Genomic DNA, 17,515 nt, shown 5'->3' with positions numbered 1-17,515 from the left:
CGGACATGGAAACAATCAGGTCAGCATGGTGACGCAATGCCAAAGGCCAGTTTGCACCCGATGAAGGTGATGCTCTCTGTTTGGTGGGATTGCAAGGGCATAATCTATTTCGAGCTTCTCCCCGCTGGCGAAACGATTGATTCGGACAAGTACTGTCGCCAATTAACCAATCTGAATCGAGAAATAAAAGAGAAACGTCCGATTTTGTCAAATCGCAAGGGAGTCGTCTTTCATCACGACAACGCCAGATCACACGTTTCGAAAAAGACGCTGCGCAAACTGAAGAGCCTGAAATGGGATGTCTTAACGCATCCACCGATATTCTCCTGATATCGCACCATCTGTTCCGGTCACTTGTTCCGGTCATTGCAAAATTATTTAAATGGAAAAAACTTTGACTCTTTGGAGGCCTTAAAAAACGGCGTCTCTTCGTTCTTCGAATCTAAACCGCGCAGTTTTTATGATCGAGGCATCCGTATGCTGCCAGAACGTTGGGAAAAGATTATAGAAAACGATGGAGAATATATCATTGATTGAATAAAGATTTTTGTTTGCCTAATCACTGTGTGACTTTTACTCACAAACTCCGCACGAACTTTTGCACTCACCCAATAAATAAAATGATCATTAATCCATTCATACCTGGAAAAACATACATCAAATATAGTTGTTACAGAGCCTGGTTTTAAATATACGCGCTGTTTTGTTCTGCCACTAGGATAATAAAAACAGTCACTTGGAAAGTGCTGGCTGCATAAAATACTAGTTCTGATGAGAATAAAATTAAGTTTGTTTAATGCCTTTATCCATTCTTGTCGGATGTTTTCTTTCTTTGGACATCTATAAATCTACAAATTAATTGAAATCTATAACTCCACAAATAGCATATTTTTTGTAAATAAGTACATATATTAATATGTTGTAATGTATATACATACAAAATTATATAACTTAAATACGTTTTAGTAATTATAAGAAGAAATAAAATGTTTTACTTACACGTGAAAAGTTATATTTTCTTTTTCATTATTTTTCTTTCAATAACTATATACGTTGCATATCTTCATATTTGACACTTTAAAAATAAAATTATGCGCGATATCCGACACTACTTTTAGATTAGTAGCAACAATTGACGGCCATTACTGTCAATAATGCACGCGCAACAAGGATAAAGCGGGACAGAAATTCACCGATGATTTGCCTCTCCCTCTGTTCTGCCAAACTTACTTTAGCTACTGAGAATATATATGGCACGTGCGATCTATCTTATATATCTATGGACAATACGATCGGTAGTCGTGAGGGCGACCAGATGTTATAGGACCACCTTCTACATGTCGGCGACCACCCTGGTCGGCCTTCTCCCACTGGAACTCTTAGCGTACGAACAATCAGTAGTTTATTGGCACATTAAGGAGCTTCGTGGGGAGGGCGAGACGATCACGGCCAGGGATATTGTGGCCCTGAAGTCCTAGGCCAGACCCCGGATTATTGAGCGGTAGTCTAACATGTTGGATCTCCGCGGTGTTGAGTTCTGGCCCAGGCCGTCTAGCCCTATCTTGCCGAGTGGACGAGCAGGTGCGGACGCGGGTTAACTTTCCACCTGGTGCAGGTGCTAACAGGCCATGGATGTTTTGGGCGGTACCTGTACCGGAAGAAGCTCACAGAGAGATGCCACCACTGTCTGGCTCTGGAGGACACGGCGCAACATATCCTGGAAGCATATCCAGTATGGAAACAGGAGCACCGTGTCCTCATCCGGGCAGTGGGTACGATCCAGACCTCTCCCTACCGCCCATTTTCAGGGCCATAGTCGACAGAAAAGAAGTGCGGCGATTTCTTTTGCGGGGTCAGTAATGTCCTAAAACGAGACCGCGGAGCATGCTCACCGACCGTTTCGGCATTGGCGGGCCGCTCCGAAACAGCGATCCTGACTGGCTGCCGGAGGCGGACTCGGGGGTTTCCGTAATCGGGGACGCCTCCGGTCGTCCAGGGCTCACCTTCGTCTGGCGACAGGGAGGAATCGGCCGCCGTATGGGGAGGTGAAGGGTCGCCCCTCCTCCTCTGATGAGGCCCCTTGCGCATCGGATCGGATGGAAAAGAGGAGGGACCCGGTTGGGACTGGGTTCCACTCTCCGTCCCCTTCAACGTCATCGAAGGGGAAGGGGAGAGGGCGAGTATCCCTTCTCTCCTTTACACGAAACAACCAGGATGGCCAACCCGGTCGGGGCGCCGCGCTCCTCTTTCCTGCGTAATGCGGCAGGAGGCCGGCACTTGGGCGAGGAGCTCGATTCAAGCCCTAGGGTCGGGATGCAGGGGAGGGAATGTTGGCGCGGTTCCTTCAGCTCCCTCTGATTCCGACCCGTCTGAAAGGCTCCGGAGGGCGTGTTTAGTTGATAAGAGTTCAACCTCACCCGTCGCCAAAGGGACGGGGGTATCTATGAGGATTTCCTCCTCGTGAACAAAAAGAATATGTTTCGTAATTTTTGTTGTAAACGAAAACAGTTATCTCATTGTTGTTCATATACAGGGTGAGTAAAAAAGATGGGTCCCCTGAATATTTTAGAGAGGTTACACTTTTGAAAGAAATGTTCTAAACAAAATGTTATAAACAATAGAGTTTCAAGAGATCTATCTATTAGCCTTATCAGTTTGACTTTGAGCGACGTTACTAAGGTTAGTTCAAGGTCGATTTTGGCGGCGGCGTTGCTGACCGCCTCCCTCGCGGTAGCGATAGCGGTGATACCGCCACCGCCACTCCCTGATGCCCTTTCTATGACAGCAGCAACAGGAGATGGAGGCGGGTGGGGAGCGCGGCTCAGGCCGAGGCCCCACACCCATAAACCACCGACTCCCCAAAAAAAGGGAGTCGGATAGGAATAAGGGGGGGAGAAGGTGTTGATGATGATTTATCATCGAACAAAACAAAACACCTCTCCCCCCCTGACCGTAGATCCGACATTTTAGTCGGATATGCGGGAGGGGGGTCATTAGGATCCCCCACCCCATTCCTCTGCGGAGGTGGGGTGAGCCCGGCGGCTAGGGGAGTATATCTCCCCGTAACCGCCGGGCGGGAGGGTAGGGCACCGGGCGGGGACACCCGGTGCCCCAACCAGCCCTCCCAACGTAAGGTGGCTGGCTGATATGGTGGGTCAGTCAGCCATACAACATGCATTGGCGGCGGCTCGTCTGGTCAGGAACGGTGGTTGAAGCGGGCTTCGGCCGGCTTCCCCCTTCCTGACCGAAGAGACGAGACGTGACGGGTGGGAAAGGGGAACGGTGGTCGAAGCGGGCCCTCGGGCCGGCTTCCCCCTTCCCCAGGGGGAGCGGTGGTTGAAGCGGACCTTCGGGTTGGCTTCCCCCCTCCCCCACCCCACCCCTCAGGGACAGAAGGTGCAACACCCGGACTCGGGGCCCCGATTGCAGTTACATGGCACCGGGGCCCCGACCCAAGTCCCTTCGCAGCGTCACCCGGGGAGGTTTTAGCCGGTAGGAGTCCGGCATAACCCTGACCCTTCCCCGAGGGTCAAGGTATCCATGATGGATTTCCTCCTCGTCAAAAAAAAAGAAAAAAAAAAGTTCAAGGTCGACTTAAGTTTTTAAAATGGAAATACCCTATTTTTATTATATCATCTATTTCTACCAATTAATTTTAACAACTTTTGTCTAAAACATTTCTTCATATTTTTAATATTTTTTAGATATTTAAGTAAAACTAATTTTTTCGATAATTTTTCAACAATTTTTTAATTTACGATATCACGTTAACTATTTGTCGGAAGAAAAATGGTACTAAACTTTTTTACTCCATTTGATCTCATGAATATATTGTTACAATAATGCCCTACCTTTTGTTAACTTATTGACCTTTGGAAATTTCCACATTATCAAATTAACATAAGTCAGGACACTATTGTAACAATATATTTTTCAGACCAAATAGAGTAAAAAAAACTAGTACCACTTTTTTCCGATAAATAGCGAGATATCATAAGTTAAATATTAAAAAAGTTACTTAGTTTTTCTTAAATATTTCAAAAAATATTAGGCAAATTAGAAAATTTTTAGACAAAAGTTATTCAAATTAATTGGTAGAAAAAGATGATATAATAAAAAGTGAGAATTTCTATTTAAAAATTATGTTAACCTTTTCTCACTTTGGCAATGCCACTCAAGATCAAACTGATAAGGCTAATAGATAGACCTCTTGAAACCCTACAACTTTTGTTTATAACATTTCTTTCAAGAACGTAACCCGTTTGAGATATTCAGGAGTACCCATTTTTTTTATTCACTCTGTATATTTTATATATATTCTTGTATATATTTCCTACTTTTTAAGTTATTGTCGTGAAGTTCTGTGTATATACATTTAGTTATTAATTATAGGCTTGTATTATATATTTATATTTATCTTACATCCTGATTGTTTTTCTTTTTATTTTATGTATAGTGAAATTTTTAAATTAGAATTAAATTAGAAAAATTAGGATATATTTGTAACTTTTTTTCTAATACGTAATATATTTTCAGAATACTATTAAGAGAAATATATAGAGTTACTTACATATTTAAGAGGAGTTATAATGAATCTATGCAACTAAGCAACTGAGTGTTTGTAGTTATGAAAACAAGCTTTCAGTGTCAAACTGATCTCTACACGGAATATATATGTATTCCTTTCGTCGGTGTGGCAGGTGTGGCTACTTACTACGTGGATATAATCTTTGGATGCATTCTCATTTCCAATCCTTTTCAGTTACTCGCGTGACAGCATCGATACCAAACGTTGTGGTTGTGATGGTAAATTCGCATTGGAGCATCTCTAAAGAATTACAAATTGATTTTATAAATCAAGAATTTTTTTAAAAATTCATTTTTGCAAACAAATTTGAGGAAACTTTCAAGTTTGATGTTACCGCACGATATCAGTTCCTAATATTGTAAACGAATGTGTAATGAATTATTATTAAAAATCGATATTGCATGGTTACTTAAAAATTGTCAAACAACAGCTTTTTTATTGGAATAGATGATAAGAAATTACTGATTTAATATAAAATAAATTTCCAATATATATCATCTTAAATACAAAGTTAAAAGCAAGTAAAATAATAAATATAAAATAAGATAAAACTTTTGTTTCAAAATAATATGATTATTTGCAACAGAATATTTGTTGATAATTAAGATTCTATTGTATAATTATTATAATAGAAACGATGTCGAATATCAAAGAAACATTATTATAATTACATAGATTATTATTACATTGTAATTACATAGAATTATAATTACATAGAAATTGTTCATAGTATAATACTGCTGTAAATAATAATTAATTGTAGTGTTACATATTTTGTACTAGGGAGTTACAAGTAGTAGTGTGTTATTGAATCGTTTTCATTTAATAGTTGATGACAAATATTACGATAATGGTACGTGCAACTCGCGTAGACGGAATAACGAAGGTAAGGCAATTAACGTTATTATGTTAATTTTTACGAATATAATTAAAATTAAACTTTCTGTATGTATAATATACATTTGATTGATGACGTTTTATCACATATTCGAAAATTTGTTGCGATATATAAATACACTATTAAATAGTAAACTGTTAACAGCAAAAATTATTTTGTATTCATTACATTTTTATAGAACACTCCCTACTTTTAACTAATGTAAAAATATTACGTTAACATGTATACATCAGAGATCTGATATAAAATACCAGACCGAAAGAATTGTTATATGTACTCTATATATATATATATAGTATATGTGTGTATATATATATATATATAGATATATATCTCTCTATATATATCTATATATCTATATATCTATCTATCTATCTATATATCTATATATCTATATATATATCTATATAGAGTATGTATATATAGAGTATATGTATATAGAGTATATATATATGTATATATATATATATATATATATATACAATGAGTATAGCAGTCGAATAAAGCAAACATAAAGACATTCAACAAGTATAAAGATATCTATGTAAAGATCTCTCTCTCCCCATATATGTATATATGTATCTGTGTGTATAATATTCAGTCTTAGGAAAATTACTTTTGAAAAATTATTCGTTACCATTACTCATTAGCCATTAAGAAAAATAATTTGTTACCATTATTGTAATTAATTCAGAAAATATCTAATTAATTATTATTACTTAAAAAATAACGATAAATATAATTATAATCTTCATTATATTTTTCTATTTAATATTGAAAACCTTGTTTTAGGGTATAATATTATTCATTTAATGTATACCAATAAATACCAATTGACAGTAAATTTTCATTTAATATATCTTAGCAGACATCAATTAACAATATAATGACTTTATAGCAATGTTATATTTTCTTGTCCAACAGTTTAACATAACTATAACGTATGCTGTATATATCAGTTACATCATTAAATGAGGAAATTATAACATTTATGTAATAACATCACAATTAATTGTTTATTAATGTTTATTGTGATATTAATTAATGCAAAATTAATTAATATTTATTGCGATATATATTTTAATATCCTAAGTAATGGTAAAAGTAAAATTATATTTATTATTGTTGCCTAAGAAATGTAGTTACGTTAAGATGTACATATCACAGACTCGATATAAAATTCTGCTTGTTATTTTATTTATTCATAAATAATTTAAAATAAGAAATATAAATAAGGGATATAATTACCATTACCGTTATTAATAAAAAAGATTAATAAAAACGAATTAATAAAAAGATTATCAAGTTGTTATTGAATAAAGTAATTTGTACAGATAATGATTTATAAAGATGCGATGAAAATATTATTATATGTATTACGTTAACACCGAAATTTTTTTTATCTTAACTCGACATTAACTTTTTAAATAAACGATTTAAACATTATATCTATTAAAACTTTTATTGTATATAACTTTATAAATTGTTCTGTATATAAACTTTATATATATTATATATATATATAATTTTATATATATATATATATAATTATATATTTTATATTTTCGATTCAGAAGGGACAAGTCCTTCGTAAATCTATGAAATATCATTTTCATGTTTTCTCCTAAAACGATTTTGCCGGTGACAATTTGCATAACAATCTACAATAAAACTTTGTGGTATATAACGTAAAATGTCATAAATTACAGGACTTAAATTTTTAATACGTCATAACATCAAATTAATCATTATTTTTTGCTTAACGTTGAACAAATAGATGCAGATATAATGAAAAGTGTGATTTATAATCCCGATTGCAGCAAAAATAATTTCAAGAATCATATGCGATATGCATTTCTGTCGGCATGAGTTCCATCGGGTATTTCAGTCCGCTTTTTGTACAGTGCAGCAAAGCAATACATTAATATGTGCACGTAGCCAGGCGTGTCGCATATAGATATACATACATATACATGTATATATACACACATACGTATTACGTACTCGCTCTTTCGTTTGCTCGCTCGCTTGTTCGCTCATAGCTTCGTTGTCTATTATTAGTCCTCGGTCATCGGAGAGGAGTTTCTATGTATGCAAGTAACGCAACGACACGACGACGCACGTACGCACGCACGCATGCAAGTATCGACGTTTGACGCGGAAAAGTCATATCTTCTCGAAGAAAAAAGTTATCAAATTATAAAATTGTCACACTTCGTAAATTCATCATCGTACACGTGTTAGGAATTCTCAGGTTACTATTGTGTTTAGTTGTGTTTGGTGACTACGTAAGAGGAAGGATTTTGGTTGGAACATCTGTTCACTAAACCTCAGGAAGGATGATTCTCTCACATTCTTCATTGTGAGTCGGTCGTCTCGCTGCTCTACCTTCGTTTCCGCCTTCGCCTTTCATTACTATTCCGCAGTTACTTGTGGCCTTCGCGCGTTTTTTTGTACGAGAAGTGAAATCGATATACTAAATTCTGGTGTTTTCCGATGTGAAATAATATATTTTATGCCGCATGCCGCTTTTATGAACAAATATAGATCGTGTTGTTACAAAGATTGATTAAGTGAACTTCGACTAATTCTTTCTTTCCTTCTCTCCCTCTCTCTCTCTCTCTCTCTCTCTCTCTTTCTCTCTTTCTTTCTATCTTGGTTTTTAGAATTTTAATTAACTTTGACTAACTTCGAGGAAGAACACGTAGATTGTTTGGTGAGTCCACAACATCCAAATTTGAGCTGATCGATATTATATGGGTTTCAGTATCTGCTTTTGATCCATCGACCAGTCATATGTTTTTTGTTGAATCGTTAATGGTATTTCGTATTTGTTATATTTTTTCTGTCTTATATTTTTTCTGTCTTTGATTAATAGTATAATTGTTACTAAGCGCAGTACAAAATATCTAAGATTTGCGCAATAATAATATAATTTCTGGGTGTTTATCGCAAACGCAAGATAACATGACAAAGCGGCGATATAAGCTACATTATCTACATGCATTGAACGATTCGACCAATCAAATTTTTTAATAAAAAATTGATATAAAGTGTTGAAAATTAAATATAGAATGTATAGTAAAATAATAATTAAATAATGTTATTCATTTTTATTTTCAATTATAGTTTTGTACCATATGAAATTAAACGTGATAATTGTACGTGATAAAAGTTTGATGTCCGTATGTCTATTAAATGTACATCATACTTATCATACTTATGTCGAATCTGTGATATATACTGTTTAATGTCTCGCGTGCTCCGCGCCATATTACGTACTATAACAGGCTTGTGTTTAAATAGTGTACTTATTGCATTTATCACGATACTTATTACGCAATAGGAGGAATAGATACAATAATAGGAGGAATGTGTGCATGTATATGTTTTTTGCACAGTGAGATATGTTATGCAATAAAAATATATGCTATATAAATATATAAAGAAAAATATTATTCTATTGCTAAGAAAAGCGATTATTCGATGTACTTTCTTTCTTTCAAGTAATGTTTGTCTTCATTGAAGAATATCTTTTTGATAATAGTGTTAAAATATATTTATCTTAAATTTTAAAAGAGGTACATTATTATGTACTAAAATTATGTACTAAAAAGAATTATTTTCTTTTCAAGAATATTATAAAACTTATATTCTACATGGGGAATAAACAGAATTTCTGACTTAATTTAATATTTAATATCTTATTATTTAATATCTTATAATTTAATCTCCGAATTAATTTAATATCTGATTTAATTTAATATTTAATATTAAATATTTAATATAACTTTTAATATAATTTAATATTTTAATTTAATATTCTTGATTGAACTCATTAGGGATTGGAATATATTTTGAGTAATTTAATGTTTATAATAAACTTACAATAGATTTGTGGAAATATAAATTTAAGAAATATTCAGAACAAGTAACATTTAATTGAATGTAATATATATTCTTCTATATGTTATGATAATACACGTCAACAATATATACATGATAAACAATACGAAGAGAGAATGCGAAGAAAGATTTAAAAAGAGAAACTATTTTCGAACTGCTTTTAATAATCGTGGGATTACATTAACAAATAAGAATTATATTATATATAATAAGAATAAAGAATACTTTCTTGAGTAAATTAAATATAAAGTCATTAGAAATTATTTACAACAAATAGATATCTTATTATCTTACTTAATGTCATTGTCCTATTCATTTTCAAGTTGATTTTATAAAACATTAAATAATACTCAAAAATTATTTTCAAAATCTGTTGCTTGTCCTTCCTTGTATTGTTAAGGAATAAAATGTGATTGCTTTTAACTAATAAGTTTTATTAAAATTGAAATATTACGTATTATAGATTGTATTATAAAATTACTTTATTATTTAATTATTACGATTGATAATTAAATGATGAAATAATTTTGTAATATGATATATATTATATATATATATATTATATTTTATACATTATATATATATATATATATATATATATATATATGTTTATATGTACTTAATATATTTAATAAATTGTTCATCATCAATATACGTTGATAAAATTGAAGCAAAATATTATTGGCTCGTCCACTCATTTCTGCGTTCTTCATTCAATGAATCATCATTTTCACGTTTTACATATGCATAAGTAGCAGCCAAGTCTGTAAGGTTAATATTAATTTTTACTAATATAAGTGATGTTATCCCATGCAGCATAGAAGTTTGCAGCATTGCAGCAACATTTTAATATTGTATATTATAATAAACTTGAGTAATTTAATGTTTATAATTTATAAATATAATGCTACAAATATATCGTAAATACATGAATTCGCAATATAATTTTAGAAATGTTATATTAATATTTCAAAATCATTATGCAAATAATGCAAATAAATATGATTATGTATTTGTGTGGTGTGTATACATGCGTCTAACATTCTTATGTTGCTGATTTACTAATATACATTATATCAATATCCGTCATATTTTAATTATTATTACATTCTCTAACATTTACTAGCGAATATATTATTAGAATGTCTTTTGAACGATATAAGAATATATTAGATATGTATATAAATTAACTCGCAATTTTATATGAACATTAAATATTTATAGAAAAATTATTATTAGATATGTAAATTAATTTACAACTTTGTATGAACATTAAACATTTATAAAAAAATTATTATAATCTTTTAATTATCAAAATATATTTTCATTATTGTCCAACATTTTTTGCTGCTATCAGTTTTTGTTACTTATCTAATTATTTAATTTTGTTACTGAAAAAACTAAAAGGTTTTGATTCATAATGAGATTGTTGGTGCATTTTACATTTCTGCAAAAAATTAAAAATGCACAGGGTGTCCCATTTTAATGTCCCATCTCAAAAAACTCTTCAGTATTGAAGTTTCAAGGAAAATGATTTGAATAAAAGTTGTAGGGATTTAAGTGAGCTACCTTATGGTGATTTCGATTTAGACTTTGACCTCTCTTTCAAGGTCATTTGAAGGTCGACTTGCGTATTTTAAATGGGAACCCTTATTTCTTATTACACTGTTTTCTTCTACTGGTTAATTTGAATAACTTTTGCCTAAAACATTTTTTATTTGTCTAATATTTTTTTAGATATTTGAGGAAAACTTGATAACTTTTTCTATATTTAATTTACGATATCTCGCTACCTATTTGTCGGAAAAAAAGTGATATTAGACTTTCTTGCTTTATTTAGTCTCAATTTAGTCTCATATTGTTACAATAGCACCTTGACTTTTATTAACTTACTGACTTTTGGAAATTTCAAAATCATCAAATTAACAAACATCAGGGCGCTATTACAACAATATATTTTTGAGACTGAATAAAGCAAGAAAGTCTAGTACCACTTTTTCTTCCGACAAATAGTTAGCGAGATATCGTAAGTTAAATATTGAAAAATTTATCAAGTTTTCCTCAAATATCTAAAAAAATATTAGACAAATAAAAAAATGTTTTAGACAAAAATTGTTCAAATTAACTAGTAGAAAAAAAAGTGTAATAAAAAATAAGGGTTCCTATTTATAAAACGCAAGTTGACTTTCAAATGACCTTGAAAATAGAGATCGAGGTCAAAGTCAAGGTCATCATAAGGTAGCTCACTTAAATACCTACAACTTTTATTCAAATTATTTTCCTTGAAATATCAATACTGAACAGTTATTAGGATGATCCGTTACTTTTGGGACACCCTGTATATAATTATCAATAATGTAAAATTCTTATAATAACTTATACACACACACACGCGCGCACGCACATGCACGCACGCACGCACGCACGCACGCACACGCACATGCATACGCGTAATACACGCGCGCGCGCGCATATGCACCTTAACAAGGTCCTATGACTTACACAAGGAATTCGTGAAAACATAGAACGGATTAAGATAAATATAAAAGTCTCATACCGTTTTGCGATATTCGCAATAACCATCGAGTCATTAATTATAGAAATCTAAGGAATGAGCACGCCGAGATAGTATTGGAGGATTATAGCCCATTATGCTATAACGATTGATCGGTCCAGCAACTGTTGCCGGCGCGATATAGGAATATATATTTCGCGCCGGCGCGAGATGAGATTTTAATTATGTGTCTATAATACTGCAACATGATTTAACAGCTGAGGACAATTTTTCTTTCGCCTTACCTCCTCTCTCTCTCTCTCTCTCTCTCTCTCTCTCTCTCTCTCTCACTCTCACTTTTCTTCTCCAACTTCTCAACTTTTCCCTTCCCATTCTTATCGTATCTCGTTATCTTTGCATTTCGTCATTTCTTCTCATATTTCCTTTTCCTCCCCCTCTTCTTCTCTCTCATCTTCTTCATTTGCTTTCTCTTCTATTTTTCCTTCTCCCTCTTCCTCTCTCCTCCTTCTTTGTTTTTAGCAAATGGACTCATTCATTTTCTATGGTATTTCCAATTTTTAGATGAGGGATGCAGTGTTACGGAAAGGAAATAATAACGTAGTCAGTCCCAAGTCCAAACCGTCCTTAGAGATATATCGCCCCCCAGGTTTGTATTTTGTCCCTTAAATGAGATATATTTTGCAAATCTTTAATGTGTCATTATATATGGACGTTGTTGTTTAATTTTATATTTATCCTTAGGTGGTAGAGCGGATGGTACCACGGCAAACGCTTCTACCCTCCGACTAAACGTGCACGCCAAAGAATTCACCATGAAACAGAACGACTCGCATTCTTCTAAGTAAGTATGAATAAGCGAATTATGATTAAAGCTGTTGATCTTTAGCTGTGGAACACATAATTGATGATGTCAGAAGCACGAGAAATATATGCTAAAAATTTTTTGGTAAATATTTACTTTAACAAATTCTCCTCCAATGACCTTAACCTTGACATATATTATAAAGGACAACTTGAATAATATTCAAGAGATTTTAATCGTCGTTTGTCATTTGTTAAAGTTATTAACAAAAGAAGTTTTATTAATCGAATGTAATTTTTCGACACAGCGTATATTTAACACCTAAAACTTGCAGGAAGTTACTTTGGAACATAGTACATATGGGGGAAATCCCTTTTCCGTACCCCCTTCCCAAGAAAATCCTAACCTAATCTAACTTATCGCATCTTTATACAAGGTGTCCTATAATTGCCGGATTTCCTATAAGATCTATTGAGACACAGAAAACGAAAAACAGTCTTCCACGTATTATGTATTTTATTATTATTATTATTTTATTTTTTATTATTTTATTGTGTATTTATGGTGACCGATTTTTCCACCGACGTAGAAATTCATCTCTTTTTATTCGAAATGTCCACCGTCCGCTGCTAAACAGGCATCTTTCGAACACATATTTATGTCACCCCTTTTATCTTTTCCCTCCTCCTCCTGCCCCCTCTCCTCCCCCTCTGCAGCCATCCTTCTTTTTCCTTTTTCCTTTCTGAATTTGAAAATTTTCAGTTCAATAGATTAAAATTAAAACTTGAATTTTACTCCACTGTGTGCTCGCCCACCGAATAATCTGATCAGATTCATCAGTTAATAACTCATAAACTAATGCTATGATCCAAAAGTGGTAGAGGAACTTTTGATTCCAAATTGCATCTCCTTTCACCTCCTAAGAGGAAATTCGACAGTTTTGGGATATCCTGTATATTGTTGAGCATTGTTGAAGATTAAAACTTCTAAAACGCACGCTCAACAAGATATAAAGATGCAATAAATTAGGTTAGGTTAGATCAGTATTTTCTTGAGTGCGGGGAAAAGGCGAAGCCCCTTCCCCGTTTATACGTATTATTTAACATTTTTTAATGTACATTCGAGATGTAATGTATGTTTGAGATGTATTATACTGACAAAGAGATACAATCTGTAAAATCCATTTCCAAACGAGTCATATTTCGTCCGATAGCTTGTATGGAGAGAATAAAGTTTTGAAAGAGATTCAGGTAAATGGGCCTTCGTTTAGGAGAAATTGCGAGAGCAAAGTTAGGCTGACAGAGCTGAATCGTTCAAGAACAGAAAGTATACAGACGGCACTGAGGCGACGTAATTGAGAGGACTAAGTCTCCAGTCCGGCACTTTTTGCACCGGCAACGAGAGTTCGAGTCCCGCTAATGATTTATTTTTTATCATATTATTATATGATTTATTGATTATCATATTTTTTTTCTTACCTTGCACATATAATTAATAGTTTTAACTTATAATCAATGTAGGAATTATGAGCAGAGGTTCTATCTGTATGTAGTGTATTTCTCTTATGTTGTAATTCTATTACGTCCCCATTTATTACATTGTCTAAAGCCTGTATCAGACTACGAATTGGGATTGAATATTGGATTAAAATTTAATCAATCAAGGTGTAATTTACCATATTTGAGATTATTTTCTCTTTTCCAATTAGTCAAATTTCAATCCAATCTCAATCCCAATTCATAATCTGATACGGGCTTTATGCACGCTAGGATTAACATTTGTCTGAGCATTTATTGCCGATAGAGGGCATCAGATGGATAGGTCGAGGAGAGTAAGGAGGGAGCGGAATGTAACAGTAGAGAAAGAGAGAGTCGAAGTAGCGAGCGGTTGCATAAAATGTTAAAGAAAAGCCTATGAAATTAGCAGCAATAAGTCACATGCTTATTCTGTATACACACAGTGTACACCAGCATTTAGCCAAATATATTCTTATTTTCATTCAATCTAACAAGGAGATGATAAGACATGTAAAATCGATAATTGAATAAGTCATATTTCATTTGAATGGGTGGATTGAGTACATAAAAACCCTAAAAGAATTTGCGTGCATGGATCTTGGTTTGCGAGAAATTTGCAATTAAAAAAATAGCTGCATATTAAATATAGTAATTTGGAACTAATAAGCGTGAAGCGCGGTATCCGCGACGGCTAAGGCGTGCGCTAGTATCTTGTCGTCTACGTTCGAGGAAGGTTCGAGTCCTTACAATGCCAATTTTTTTTTATAATATTATGTATAATATTATAAACTCATAAAATTCAATTTTATAATAAATAATTAAATTTATTCTTGTTATTAAAAAAATTAATTTATTCTTGTTATTTTTTATATAATAAGACAGATATTATTGTATTGGGTGAGTGCAAAAGTTCGTGCGGAGTTTGTGAGTAAAAGTCACACAGTGATTAGGCAAACAAAAATCTTTATTCAATCAATGATATATTCTCCATCGTTTTCTATAATCTTTTCCCAACGATCTGGCAGCATACGGATGCCTCGATCATAAAAACTGCGCGGTTTAGATTCGAAGAACGAAGAGACGCCGTTTTTTAAGGCCTCCAAAGAGTCAAAGTTTTTTCCATTTAAATAATTTTGCAATGACCGGAACAAGTGACCGGAACAGATGGTGCGATATCAGGAGAATATCGGTGGATGCGTTAAGACATCCCATTTCAGGCTCTTCAGTTTGCGCAGCGTCTTTTTCGAAACGTGTGATCTGGCGTTGTCGTGATGAAAGACGACTCCCTTGCGATTTGACAAAATCGGACGTTTCTCTTTTATTTCTCGATTCAGATTGGTTAATTGGCGACAGTACTTGTCCGAATCAATCGTTTCGCCAGCGGGGAGAAGCTCGAAATAGATTATGCCCTTGTAATCCCACCAAACAGAGAGCATCACCTTCATCGGGTGCAAACTGACCTTTGGCATTGCGTCACCATGCTCACCTGATTGTTTCCATGTCCGTTTGCGCTGAACATCGTTGTAGAGGACCCATTTCTCATCGCCCATCACTAGTCGATCCAAAAACGACTCGTTATTGAGCCGCCCGAGTAAAGAAACGGCTGCAGAAATTCGCTTGATTTTGTTCTTCTCGGTCAGCAAATGGGGCACCCATATATCGAGCTTCAAATCGAATCCCATCTTTTTTAAACGACGAAAAGCGGTTGATCGGTCAACGTTTAGTGCTGTAGCAACTTCTTCTGTTGAAATTCGCGGATTATTGAGCACTAAAGTACGCAAAACATCGTCATCAATGTCAGAAGGTCGACCAGAGCGTGGCTCGTCTTCAAGGTTAAATTCTCCGTGCCGAAATTTAGCAAACCATTTTTCCACAGTTCGTTTAGCTGGTGCTTCATCCTGATAAACATCCTGAATGTTTTTTACGGCTGCGGCAACGTTTATTCCCTTCCGAAACTCGTAAAGCATAACATGCCGTAAATGCACCTTATCAATACTCATTTTTAAAGTGATATTTCTCGAAGCAGTTTGTATGAAAACAAATGATTTTTTTTTTAATAACAGCTGAAGACGTCACCTTTCCAACGTTATATAATATGTAGATGGAAGTATTAATGACAACACTTTACGACGCTTATAAATCCATCTATTGAAACTCCGCACGAACTTTTGCACTCACCCAATATATACAGGGTAGACCATTTTAACCTTTAATGGAGAATAACTCGACCGGTGAGCGAAATAATGAAAAAAGTTTCATACAAAAGTTGTTGGACAAGGAGGGGGACGTATGACCATATCCTTGAATTTGACCTTGACTTTGACCTTAGGGGTTATTTGAAGGTCAAATAACATTTTTTAAATGGAATTGCCTATTTTCGACCCCGGATTTGGAAAGAGCGGGAAATTTTAGAATAGGATATGGTATGATCGATAAGATCAAATGTCATGTTTTGAGGTCATTTCAAAGTCAAAAGGAACTTGTACGTGTATTCATGTGAAAATCGTATCTGTATACGGGGATTTCTAAATTATCTTCTACACTTAGCATTACTCAGAGACAACGACGTGAACGTGGTAGAATTCTGCCTCTTTCGGGGTGCTTGTTTAGAGTGAGTCCCCTTGCCTCTCACTATGCATACTTTGCTATTGTTAATCTAGCTATTCAAAAGGTTTTCGAAAGTTGCACCGTTAGCATTTATGCAATAATTGAGCCTTCTTTGGAAATGGGCCACTGTGCTGAGCAAGACATTTCGTGGAATCGCTTCACAAGCTCGTCTTATGCGATTTTCCATATCTTCTCTTGTTGTTGGTTCTTCTTTGAAAACAACTTCTTTCAAATAGCCCCAGAGATAAAAATCGAGTGACGTCAAATCAGGAGAACGAGGAGGCCATGCAATCGGACCCTCTCAACCAATCCATCGGTTCGGGTACCTTTCATCTAAAAACCTCCTGACTATACGTGCAAAGTGCGGTGGTGCACCATCCTGTTGGAAGAACATCCTTCGCCTGGTTTCCAAGTCTACGTTCTCCAACAAATGAGGCAATTGGTCTGTGAGCAAATCGAGGTACGTATTTGCATTCACAGTACGTTCGAAAAAGAATGGACCGACCAAGTATCCATTAACAATCCCGCACCAGACATTGAGGCTCCAGCGGTGTTGATTGTCAATCGCTCTATGCCAGTGCGGATTGGTATCGGACCAATAATGGCAATTATGCCGGTTCAACTCCCCTGTGTTCTTGAACGTCGCTTCATCGGAAAACATCACAAATCTAAAAAAATTAGG

The 17,515-nt window shown here is 34.4% G+C and overlaps 1 protein-coding gene across 6 annotated transcripts in view; it reads left to right on the top strand.

The window, feature by feature from the left end:
* Window positions 1–4,719: 4,719 nt before the first annotated feature.
* The window catches only part of LOC105185916 (CBP80/20-dependent translation initiation factor), a 98,284-nt gene continuing 85,488 nt past the window's right edge, over window positions 4,720–17,515 (top strand). Inside the window, exons 1-4 of one of the 6 annotated variants that reach the window (XM_025301774.1) lie at window positions 4,720–4,806; window positions 5,418–5,474; window positions 12,469–12,553; window positions 12,649–12,748. In XM_025301774.1, the coding sequence (XP_025157559.1) occupies window positions 4,735–4,806; window positions 5,418–5,474; window positions 12,469–12,553; window positions 12,649–12,748 (314 nt within the window). In that variant the 5' untranslated portion in view covers window positions 4,720–4,734. Of the gene's footprint in view, window positions 4,807–5,417; window positions 5,475–7,526; window positions 7,940–8,124; window positions 8,203–12,468; window positions 12,554–12,648; window positions 12,749–17,515 lie in introns of those variants that run through there. The other 5 variants (XM_025301778.1, XM_025301776.1, XM_025301775.1 and 2 more) reach the window with 5 other exon arrangements.

This window comes from Harpegnathos saltator, unplaced genomic scaffold, assembly GCF_003227715.2.
Source record: "Harpegnathos saltator strain DR-91 unplaced genomic scaffold, Hsal_v8.6 scaffold45, whole genome shotgun sequence".
Lineage (NCBI taxonomy): Eukaryota > Metazoa > Arthropoda > Insecta > Hymenoptera > Formicidae > Harpegnathos > Harpegnathos saltator.
Note: the sequence above shows the minus strand (reverse complement) of the source record. Positions and strands in the feature narration are given on the sequence as shown.